Consider the following 12,739-nt stretch of genomic DNA (forward strand, 5'->3'; position numbering starts at 1 on the left):
AGTTTGGGTTTTGTTTTGCAGCTCGTGGTTTGATAATAATGCATATTGTATTGAACCTCGTTCTGCAGGTAGCAAGGACGAAGTAGGAATAAAAACTATGGGGCAGATTTATGTTAACTGGCGCATCCCCAGGGATGCTCCAGTTAATGTGCGCCACAGTGCGCCACAGCACCGCCACCCATGGTGCGCCGCATTTACAATGCGGCGCACCATGGGGCAAAAACGGCACAGATGCGTGACGCATCTGTGCCGGAAAGGTGGCGCATTGCTGGAGTTGCGTCGCAAGCGCGACGCAGCTCCAGCAAGGCTCGGGGGTGCCCCATCTTCACAATGTTGCGTCAAGACCTACGCCTGCTTCAAGCAGGCGCAGGGTTTTGACACAACATTGGCCTGAAAGAGCCACTTTCAGGAGGCGTTCCTGCGCAGGAACGCCCCCCCCCCCCCCCCCCCCCCCCTGAGCAGGAACGCCTCCTTATGGCGCAGGGCTTTACAACGTGACGCATCTCCTAGATGCTTCACGTTGTAAATAGGGCGCATTGTTTGCGCTGCCGTTGTGTCAAATAAAGTGACGCAATTGCGGCGCAAAGAGGCGTAAGGGCCTCAGAAATCTGCCCCTTTCTTTTTAGATGTATGTTTTAGATCATTTCTTTGAGGTTCAATAAAATTAGGCTACTCTTGCAGATATCTCTGTGTTCTTGTCCGTTTATAGTTCTTAGTTATGCAGGAGGGAACACTGTAATGGGCCCATTAGATACTGCTCCCGTCTTTCCCAGCCCCAGCTGTTCACATTCTTTGACTTGGGAAGCCATTCGGGACTCTTCTGAGTCCATCTGAGATAAACAAATGATACACACTGACTCAGGAGCTGTGAAGTTGAACAAACCTGGCTCCTCTTTAAATGGGGAGGCCAGCCTGCTCCCCCAGGTGCCCCGGCCCGCACACCATGGCGGATGATTTTAATGCTGCCCGGGTCTAATGGGCAGTGGCTGCAATTATAGAAAAACTATTTTGAGAAGTTAAATGCAGGGATAGAGGCATTCTCGGGCAGTCATAGCGATTCCCAAATGGAATGCCTGCTTCCTTTAAATCAATTGTTTGTCATATTTGCACATGTTATAGGCTGCTTGATTTACTATGGCTTGTTTCGGCTCAGGGTATTCATTTTCTCAACTGCCTGCCTCTAGCGCCAAGTACAGCGCTTCTCTGGACTCGACTTCTCATGACTACGTGTGAAAATGAGGGATGGACTCGTCATTCGCTCTGTTTTTAAAGTTGACTTTCTTTTGATATTATATGTTAATCTTTTACTAATGCATGCTGGAGGTTGGCCATTGTTTGTAACTTGTATGCTTTGGCTGGTGTACAGTGGTTGCTGGTTCAGATTGTGAAGTGTCCACATTTCCTAGCACTAATAGGTTTGGCTGTCAGACTTGTTGAGATGGTGCTGTACTATTTCAGCAACAAGAGCAAAGCTGTGTGAAGTGAGAGGAGGGGAGGTGCAGTGGCCGATCTATGTTTATTAGGCCGAGCACTAATTGCTTTATTACCCTTCCTGCTTCCTCAAATTTGCTTAAAAATGCACCATTTGTCCACTCTTTTTTCAAAACCCCCCGCTCGCTCGTCGCAGTGCAGTACAACAATAATGTCACGCCCGACCACTTTCAAATGTCACCAGCTGCCACTGGATGCTACAAATATTTACCTTCTTTACACAAAAAGGCAGATGTACAAAACCGTTTTGCAATAGCAAAATGTTGTGAATGCAAAATGTTTTTAACAATCTTCTTTACCCATTTTATGAGTCAGAAGTGCATTTCTGCTTAAAAATGGGTTTGATGATCCATATCGAATCACAGTTAAGCAGGGGAGTAGAAGAAGGCTTCCTTCCTGTTTGCATTGAGGTATGGTGTGTCTTAATGCCATGCAACTACAATTGCAGTAATCAGTTATCAACACCTCAGAAGACGTGGTAACTGACTCGCAAAGGGAAAGGGACACGAGTCAAGGAAGCTCAGGGGGTCAGCCACTGGTCCAAGTATCACTGCTGGAGCCTTCCCCTTCCTGGAGGATTTCCAAAAAGGAAAACTGTTATTTTTTTTAAAAAAAGCAGCACTAGTTCTTTTAAGGACCATGGGGCCAAAGATACAAAGCATTTTTGTGGTCACAAATGGGCTGATTCACAAAAAAGCTGTGTAAAATGTACTAAGTTCTGTTTATGATTCGATTATCAATTTGACCTTGCGATTTGGTATTTGGAATAGGTGTGTTTAGGTCTCCCCTGCCTAATACCGAACAGCAGTGGTATGTTTGAATGTTTTTCGACTGAAATGCGGTTGCAAAACATTAGCATTTTACCCCCAAATTCAAGTAGGTGGGTAACCATTTGTGTAGGGGAAGTGCAGATCCCTTCCCCATTGAGAATGGGCTTAAAGGTATTTTTTAAGAGCAGGCAGCGGTACCACAGAGCACCGGCTATTCTTAAAAAAGTTAAAAGAAAGATTTTCATTTTTTTTTTTTGAAATGCATTGCTTTAAAAAAAGGCCAACATCCCTGTGATTAGTGGCATTCACAATGGGTCACAAACCGAGACCTATCTCACTAATATTCATGAGGTACGTCTATTGGTGACCCACCAGCAATACAAAGAGCCCAATTCACAAAAGTAATCTGAGACAAAATCCTAACTTTACAACTTTCGGTATTCACAAAAGGCATTTAGGAGTAGTAAAGTTAGGATTTTGTCTTAAGTTTGTCTAAGTTTTGTACTCCTAACTTAAGTTTAACTTAATACATGTTATCTTATTTTTATTTCCCAAACTGTGGCAGGACTGCAGCCCACTGTGTCTTAGCACCACTATCAATGTGTTTTTTTTTAAATCCATTCCTTGAAAACTAACCTCTGCTCCCTGCTACAAGCTGCTTTTGTGTTAAAAAAGCTATGAATCTTTCTCTTTCCCCTTTAGTTTCCTTATCTACTATCTCATTCTCACTGCTCCATTTCTCATTGTTTCTGCTGAAATCCATCTATCCAGTGATGATAATCTGACCATCTACTTTTCAATGTTATTTAGCAGGAGTCACCTATGCAGATCTGAGTTTGATTCCTCAACCAAGTTATGCAGGTATGGTTTGCTGCTGGACAGTATCTTCACAATATTGTGTAATTATTGATTATGATGGTGACTTAAGGTTATGGATGACATCTCAATGTGCGATTTTATGACAGAAGTGTGTAAGAGAAAAACAGTTTTTTCCATTATTGGTACTGGGTGATATAGGTTCCTTTTGATGTAAGGACGAAAGGAGACACCGCTTGCCACATGCTCTGTTACATTAATTTCCCAAAAGATCTTGCCCCCACCTCCATGGCCTGAGTGCTGTCATGGACCTGTATCCTTACCCACAACAACGCTACCTCTTTCCGACCTTTTCCTGCCAACACACGCCAAGTCACCACACAACCCCCAATTCAACATAGCCGAAGCTACCTTTGCACCCCCAGCAAACACCGTTCACCGCTTAACCGATACAACTGATGCCCCTTTGGTTAACCCCCACTTGTCCCTCACTAACTCTCTTGCCTCTGCAACCTCCCCAAACACCGTCACCCATAGTAACCACTCCCCCATGCTAAACCACCAGCCTTACTTCAGCTGTTAGACCACAGTGAGATCCACCACCCAGAGGACTTAGACGACACATGGCCCTCCGTTATCACCTTGCCCCCGAGCATACTTCCTAAACCCATATCCCAGCCATCCTCTCCCACAACCGACCCAACGCCATACACAACTCTACCTGCTCCATCAGCCCAGCTATCCTCCTCCACATTACAGACATCCACTCCCACAGCCCACCCACCATCATCCATAACTCTATCCACACCTTCAGTCCAGCCATCCTCCTCTATAGACCACCTAACACACACATTCACACCTACAACACTCCTACCTTCCCCGGACACACCCCCACCTCCCCCTCACACAGTAGCCCCTTACCACACACCAAGCCAGTCTCCATATTTACCCTCATCAGAGACACACTCCCCACTCGTAGCCACCCCCATAGCCCACCCACCACACACATGCTCACCCGCAGCATCCCTCCCATCCACACTCACACACACAAATAACCATACACCAGACCAGACACCACTTGTAAGCACCCCTACAGCCCACCTCACACACACACTCCCACCCTCAGCACCCCTCCCATTCGCTCTCACACACTGAACAAACAATACACCAGGCCAGACCACACTGCATGCATCCAAACCCATATCCACACCCACAACCCTTAACACAACCACACACCACCTGCCCGCCTGCACATAACCCCAGAGTTGATGAGATCAAATTTTCATTAAACCAAATCAAAGAAGAGCTCCAATCTCTCAATGATCATTAGGCGAAACAACCATGGGTTATTAGAGCAACTAGACGCCCCAAATTCAGCTGGCCCAGAAATCAAACTACCACTAACATGAATCCCCACTGTCCCAACTGGTCCTCAGTCCCCTCCTACAACAATTCATCTCGACCTATTAGAAGCACCAATCTGCTCTCAGAGAGCGATTTACTCTCCCTGGTGAGCCCATACGATCCCGCTCCTATGAAGCCTACCCCACCGCAGCATTATTAATTCCCACTCCATTGAAGCCTACCACACCTGCAGCACCATTAATTCCTACTATACCCCCTAATCCCCATAGGACCACTAAACCTAACACCAGAGGCATCACAAACAACAACCTTAGAAGAATCCGTTTCACTCAGAAACCCTCTGCAACCATCAGCACGCCCAAACTCGAATGTATTCTCCTAAACTGCAGATCGGCCGCTCGACATGCAGTGGACATAGCTGACCTCATCCTCACACATGAGCCAGACCTGATAATGCTAACTGAAAACTGGCTAAAAGAATCCTCCACATCAATCATTGACATTTTAGTTCCACCCCATTACAACATCATCAGACTAGACAGAGCTAGAGCTGACAAAACGGGGTGAGGCATAGCCTGCATACATCGTAGCAATATCTCTGTAAGCAGAGCCATCTCCCCATTATTCCAGTCATGCGAATGCATGTGCCTTAACATCACTAGCAAGGGTAAACCTGTATGCTCTCCACATATCATCTATCATCCACCAGGTGAGAACCTCGCCTTCTCCAAACACCTCATGGACATGGTTTCATCATACATGGGGCGACAAAATACCCAAATATTCCTCAGAGACTTCAATCTCCATTGGAATGATCCTAATGATACAGCAGTGAACAGTCTTAAGAATTTCCTAGCTGACCTAGACCCAACGCAATTCTGCAACATCCCAACACACGACAAAGGATCGATTCTGGACTTATTAATCTCTAAAACAGGCTATATTCAGTTAGAGTCAACCCTACCCTGCTACTGGTCATACCATCACATCATCACTTTCACCATTAAGGAAACAGTGAAAATGAATTCAGCCCAATCCACAAGACCAAACATGTGGAAAAGACACCTGAAAAAACTTAATCCCAACACTTTGCCTTCCTCCTATTCCAACCTACTGCTGCCGCCCGCAGGATCCTCCACAGTGCACGATCTCACCAACCATTACCTCTCAACCATGACATCAATAATACACGAGGTAGCACCTCTGCAACTAAAAAGAGTCTCTGTGAAAGATTCTAAACCTTAGTATAACGGTATACTCAACGAGGACAGGCGCTCTCTCAGAACTGCAGGACGGGTCTGGAGATCAATACCATCTACCAACCACCTCAAGATTCTCAGGACAAAGAAAAACCCATATTTCCGTAAGATGAAGCGCACCAAAGCCATTTTTTTCAGCCTTAAACTTGACCAGGCAAGAAACCGTCCCAAAAAACTCTTTGATCTGATCAAAAACCAATCTAAGGAGGCACCTCATCATCCACAAGATATTGAATGCTCGCAGTCAAACTGTGAAGAATTCTCCACCTCCTTCACCGTGAAGACCAACACCATTAAGATCGACCTCCTAAAGCATCTAACCTTATATGCGAGACCGAATACACTAACCTCTCCTGCTCCCAGAACCACGCCATGCCAACCCCCATCAAGTCCAACCTAAAAAATAATGCAGACTGGTCATCATTTTCTTCCTACTCCGAAGATGCTATAGGCAAGTGCATTGAACCCAGCCAACCACTCTCTGAACCCGCTTCCGGCAAACGCAGTCAAAGACCTTACTCCACTGCTTCTACCTCTCTGGTCCAAGATCATTAACAGTTCTCTTCAACAAGGATGCATCCCAGACACCCTCCAAGTAGGCCAGGTTTTACCCATTCTAAAGAAGCCCACGGCAGACCCCACGGACCTAAACAACTATCGCCCTATTTCCAATATCCCTACCCCAGCCAAACTGCTGGAAAAATGTGTGCATCTACAGCTAACGAAACATATCGATCACTTTGACCTGCTCAACAAACACCAATCAGGTTTCCGTGATGGTGATAGCACAGAATCAGCCATGACACACATCATTGACGATGCGCTACAAATACTTGACCAAAATAGTTCCTGTCTACTCATCCTACTCGACCTCTCCTCAGAGAACACGAGAACCTGTTAAACCCCCTGAAACACAGAATGGGCCTATCTGGGGCAGTGCTAAGCTGGTTTACTTCATTTCTCCAAAATCGGACACAACAATTCAAAGTCAATAACACCCTGTCCAAGCCCGTCCCAGTAACCTTGGGGGTACCGCAAGGATCAGCTCTATCCCCAACACTGTTTAATCTCTTCCTGGAACCCCTAACAGAAATTCTACAAACCTCAAACCTGCACTATCACATGTACGCAGATGACACACAGCTACACCTCAAGATAAACACCCTAGAGGACTTCAAACTACTTAACACAGCTCTTAGAAACACCCAAACTTGGCTGGCAGAAAATCATCTTAAATTGAACGCCCTGAAGACTAAATTCCTACTAATAGCTCCGCCTTCTCAAATCCCGAAAATGCAAGATTGGATCAAACATATCACAGTGTTCAACGTAAAACCTACCATTATGGACTCAGCGAAGTCACTTGGAATAACTTTAGACAGTAACCTCAACATGCTAAAACATATCAGCAATGCTACAAAGGGAGCTAACTTCCAGATAAACACATTGAGGAAACTAAAACCCTTCCTACCACACATTGACTTTAAGCAGTCAGTACAAGCTCTGGTTATACCTAGAGTGGAATACGGTTGTGTCGCTCTCTGTGGCCTACCCAAAGCATCAACTGCACCTCTTAGCGCTTCAATCAACGCCACAGCAAGACTCATAACTGGATCTAAGCGTAGTTCCCACATCTCCCCGGACCTCAATCCCTGAACTGGCTATCCCTAGATGCGAGAACTCAGCTGAAAATTGCGTGCTTGACGCACAGAGCCTTACATCAAAAGACACACAGTTACCTGGCACAGAAACTGACGATCTCTGGTGGGCCCGATCCTCAAGAAATGCGGAAAAATTACTACTGAAACCACAAAAATTCCATAAGACAAAAACTTATAACAGATCCTTCTCTGGGATGGCACCCAGAATTTGGAATGCCTTACCCCCAGAAATCAGACTTAACCCGTCCACTACTTCTTTTAAAAAGGAAGTTAAATCCACCCTCATGTCCAAATACACATGAGTATTGTCTGCTGAATCACTGTGATGAGATGCATTCGCGCTCCCAACCACAAGACACTTATTGATGTTAAATCTAACTATACTTTTTTTACTTTTTGCTTTGTACATTTGTTTGGATCTGCTGCTACCAACTATGATGTTTTTTACTATATTCTTTGTACATTTGTTTGGATCCGCTCTTATTGTCTGTATAAGTAACATTTACTGTTTGTATAGCGCTCTGATATCCGCTAGGATCTTGTTCGCAGTTTATAAAACTTTCAAAATAAATAAAATAAATAAAAGTACTGAGGAACTTTCAGATTTCAAAGAACCAATCAAAAATGTATCCCAAATACATGTATCTGTCTAACTTCATTAAACATCACCAGTGTTTCGTCTAGTTTGTGTCGTCTCAGTGTGATGTGGTTCAGTGATGGCTGATGACATTTGAAAGTGGTGGGGTGTAGAAGTTCGGTGTGGCTTTCATGTAGTGATAAAAATGAGCACGCTCAATTGACAAACGTTAGGTTTGGGGGCTCTTCCAATAAGAACACTTTAAAAAAAGATTGGCAATTGGTGTATTTTAAAGCAATATTTAATACCGAATTCAGTAAGATAGCAAGAAGGATTATAAAGCAATTGTAAATTTGTAGTCTTGAAATATTTGAACACATTAAACATGGCCCAATATCTTATTGCATTACCACACTCAATGGTTACTATAGAGTGCAAATTGTGCAGCAGCGACAACATCAGGCCCTTTAAAGTGTGTGTTGGTCTTGCACTGCATGTAGTATCGAAGAGAATGTTCAAACCTGGCTTGGAGAAACCCACACATATACAGGCTGCAATCAGTTATATAGAAATATGTGCAGACAGGCTTTTCAGTGGGATGGACAAAGTGGGGGTCTCTAAAAGGGACATGGCTCAAACATGTAAAATACATTTTCGTGATTTCTGTAGTGTTCCATCCGACCAGTTTTTTGGTTTCTCTCTCTTCGTGACCTTTCTGTTATTGCATTCAAGCATACAGCATACTAAATAGCAACTTACATACACTTAACACCTGCTATAACTATTGGTTTTTCAATGATTGTGTGCTTTCTAGGATAAATGAGTAACAACAATGATATTCGTGTAAATAATTAGTATTGTCATTTTTCAAATCTGAAATTGTGAGACTTGTGAATAAATAGTATTGAGGCCTGCAGAAGGAGTATTGGTCTTCAGTTCTGTACATTTTATGTTAGACATATCTCACATCTCATCTATCTGCATAACTTAAGCCTCACCTCTTTCCTCTTCAGCACCATCTTTTCACTCTATCCTGGATGCACTTTCTGGCATCGCTTTCACTTCGACTCTCCCAAACAAACACAGACCTCACTCACATGTAAGCACTTTATTTTCTTTTACTTTCGCCCTATCAATATTTTGACATCTGTGTAGCTCCACACACACATTTACACAGGATTTCATTTGCAACTGGAATACAGGACCATTGCTCTGTGTGCTCTGTACAAAGGCCAACCCACTGACATGCACTGAGGGAAAATTGCATTGCCTTCAGCCTCAGTCCCATAGCTCTCAATCATGGTCCATCAAAAACACCTGGTGTGACTCAAAGTATTCACTATACAAAGTAATAGAATGCACGAAAAGAACAGAGGCTTAATCATGATGGAATCTGATTACTGGACGTGTACTGACTTAAGATTTGTACAGGACAGGCTCACCCATGCTCAGCATGTTTGATCTGTACCTGGTCCAATACAAATAATGGCAGGTGACCATCTGTTACATTTCCATGTGTGCTATGGTTGGAGCTGTTGGATGCTGTATAGGAAGTCTTCAGTGGGACTTTCTAATTTACAAAGTCTTTGACTATTTGATTCCGGTCTTTAAGCTCCAGTGTGGAGGATGTGCTCTTGCCTAGTTGGTTAAAAAATATTGTAGGCCGATTCACAAGATCATGTTGGAATAACTACAAATGTGTTCCCTTTGTTCCAGTTTACATCCTCTTCAGTGCATTTGTGAATTGGCCCCATACCATACAAAATAGGATCTCAGGGAATATTCAAATGCAGGATAGAGAGAAAGGATTGTGCTCTCTTTGCCTCCAACTTATAGGAAGGAGGGTGTTTTACTTTTGAGCTCATTCACAAAAGTTTTCAAGAGTTTGTAATAGAGTTCTTCTAAAATACTACTCTCTGTACTAATAAACTCTTTTGTGAATTGACCCCATGGATTTCACGCATGGCACACTAGGGGCCAAATGTATCAAGCCTTTTGCGATTCGTTAAGGCCGAAATTTGCAGAATTTCGGCCTTAGCGAATCGCAAACGGCCTTTTTACTGATTTAGGAATGTATGAAAAATTAGCAAAGTAAGGAATTTCAAAAAATTGCGATTCCTTATTTTGCTTAAGCATTTACGGAATCGCAATTTTGCGATTCCTTAAATGCTATGTATTAAGCTTTTTAAAATTGTGATTTCGGGTTTAGAAATCGCAAATTACCACCAACTTGTAGTTGGTGGTAATTTGCGATTTCTTGTAAATATGCACATTTGTGCATTTGTGAGGATGGCATATGACGCACATACATGCCCATTGGGCATGTATGTGCGCCATATGCACACACATGTAATTTACAGGGATGCAGCAGGGTGTGCTTGAGACACCCCTGCACCCTTGAAATAATTCTCAAATTGCGATTAGCAAATTGCGAATTTGCAAATTGAGAATTATTTCACAGTCATTTCTATGACTCCTGGCCCATAGAAATGAATGGGAAATCATTCCTTATTTGCGAATTCGCAAAATGCGAATTCGCAAATAAGGAATAATTGGAAATCGCTAAAAAATACAGATTTTGTTCATGCATACCATTTAGCGATTTCTAAATAGCGATTCCTTAAAATTAGCTATTTAGAAATCGCAAATGGTGATGATGATACATAGGGCCCATTGTGTTTTGGGGACGACAAGAACAAAACTTCCAAAAGTTCTCTGAAATCGACATAAAATGTTTCATCTGCACACAACAAACTGTGCAAACAATTGACCCAGTAATGCACATCTAAAGATATGTATAATATGTTTCTACCCATAAAAGCATGTATCAATACACAGAAGATTATGTACAAGACACCATACAATTTTTTGTTTTTAAAACTCCTTCTCGCTGCTCTCCATTGAAAGTTAAACAGATTACAAAAAATGATGTCAGAAGGTATGCAATTTATTTATATTACGCTTTTAGTTAGGTGTGCCTCCTTCTCTACAGGGAAGTAACATTTAACCTCCTGCACCTCTAGATATGAGACCATTTAATAGCATTCTTAATGAGCAGGGAGACCCTCCCATCTCTTGTGCTTTATGACTTGAGGCTTATAAGACTTCTATTCCTGTAAGCTATACAGGGAGCTTCAACTCACAAAAAAAGATAAGCTATTCAAGTAACAGCTATGCAGGTTACCAATGTTGGAGGCATGTTTGATACAAGAGGAGGACAAATTTGTCAGAAGCGGGCACTGATTTAGAGACATTTTCTCTATTTTGAAATTTTTGTACAAAAAATGCTGAACTTTGGCAAAATGTTAGATGTTACTCAGAAAGCATGATTCTTATTTGATGTAAAGTCCATTCAGCGGCTTTCGAGAAATTAGCATTTTAAGAGGTGTTCAGGTTGAGCTTGAATGGGTTAAAAAGTTAGGTAGGTTGGACAAGGCCTTCAGTGGTACTGAAAATTCAAAAAATAGGTGCCTCTAATTGGCCGTGGGTGCCTTTTCTCCCACTGGTCATATCTGTACCAAGGTACTGCCGATTCCGTAGTATCAAGCAATCTTATTGTCTGGCTGCAACTCAGAAAAAAAAATTGTGGTCACCATAAGAGGACTTGGGGAATCAGTCCCTGTGCCTCAAAAAGTAAAAAAAAAAAGATATAAGGGTGCAGGGTGGTCACCATATACGCCAGGCAGTTAAGTCAGGGACCTAGACGGACTCTTTGCCCACCAAGAGGCCAACATTTAGAAAACATAGTGTGGGCCACCGGTGAGGCACTACTGAAGTAGGATTTGAGGCCTACACAGCCATTCTGAGTGGTACCACAGCACTCCTGCACAAAACAGTGTACAAGCTTTCACTCCATGGTATCGTTGTACAGTGCAAACATATATCGTGCAATGGAAGCTTGCGTGGTGGGTGCCACATTAGTACTCCAGTTCTTGGAATTTAATCGAGCACAGCTAATTTCAGGAAGAACTTGAAAAAGAACTGCAATATCTTGGAACAATATCAGCATTTAAGAAAATATATTGGCCTAAGTTCAAGAATAACCTTCTGAGAAATGAAATCATTGGGTGATATTTTAACCAAAAAACACTTTCAACCCAGGGAAGGTACGTGATTGGCTAATGGAAAGTAGAAAAGGCTTCACTAAAATGTAACACTTGCAAAGCCTGCCAATATGGGAAAAATCAATAAAGTTATAAACCCTTTGACAGACTGCCATTTCGACTGGGAAACATCCTTTACAACGCAACTTTTACCACGCAGTACCTTTACAACACAGGTTTTTCAACGCAAGTCATTACAACGACTTGCGCTGGGGGGCGCCTTAGGATAGGTAATAGTTTAATTTACTATCCAACACCTTCCCTACTATCCACGGGGACTGGAGTTGGAATAGTAAATTAAACTATTCACTATCCAGCACCCCCCAACGCAAGTCGTTGTAACGACTTGTGTTGAAAAACCTGCGTTGTAAAGGCATGCGTGGTAAAAGCATGAGTTGTAACAACGTACATTCATTTCAACTTGGTGGGCAGTGCAGCGAAAACATTACAACAAAAATAGTTTAAACACTTGCCTTTCACTGCCTGCCTGTGATCTTCAGCGACTTTGCCGTACAGCACTGCTCCTGGCACTACAATACCCAGGCTCACAGGCTTCCAGAATCTCCACACAATCCCAGCGCTTCTCTCATGCAATTACTCCCAGCATGAGAGAAGTGCTGGGATTGGGCGGAGCGGGACAGTTTCATGCTCCAGCAGGGACTGGGTGCATGTGCCCCTGAGCACTGCTGTTACCTCC

General features: G+C 43.1%; 1 protein-coding gene across 4 annotated transcripts in view; it reads left to right on the forward strand.

The window, feature by feature from the left end:
* The window catches only part of LOC147700941 (killer cell lectin-like receptor subfamily F member 1), a 105,213-nt gene that overhangs the window by 16,262 nt on the left and 76,212 nt on the right, over positions 1-12,739 (forward strand). For 2 of the 4 annotated variants that reach the window (XM_086928550.1, XM_086928552.1), the window contains exon 2: positions 3,072-3,122. In XM_086928550.1, the coding sequence (XP_086784676.1) occupies positions 3,072-3,122 (51 nt within the window). The remainder of the gene's footprint in view (positions 1-3,071; positions 3,123-12,739) is intronic. The other 2 variants (XM_086928551.1, XM_086928553.1) reach the window with 1 other exon arrangement.

Source organism: Lissotriton vulgaris, chromosome 7, assembly GCF_964263255.1.
Source record: "Lissotriton vulgaris chromosome 7, aLisVul1.2, whole genome shotgun sequence".
NCBI lineage: Eukaryota > Metazoa > Chordata > Amphibia > Caudata > Salamandridae > Lissotriton > Lissotriton vulgaris.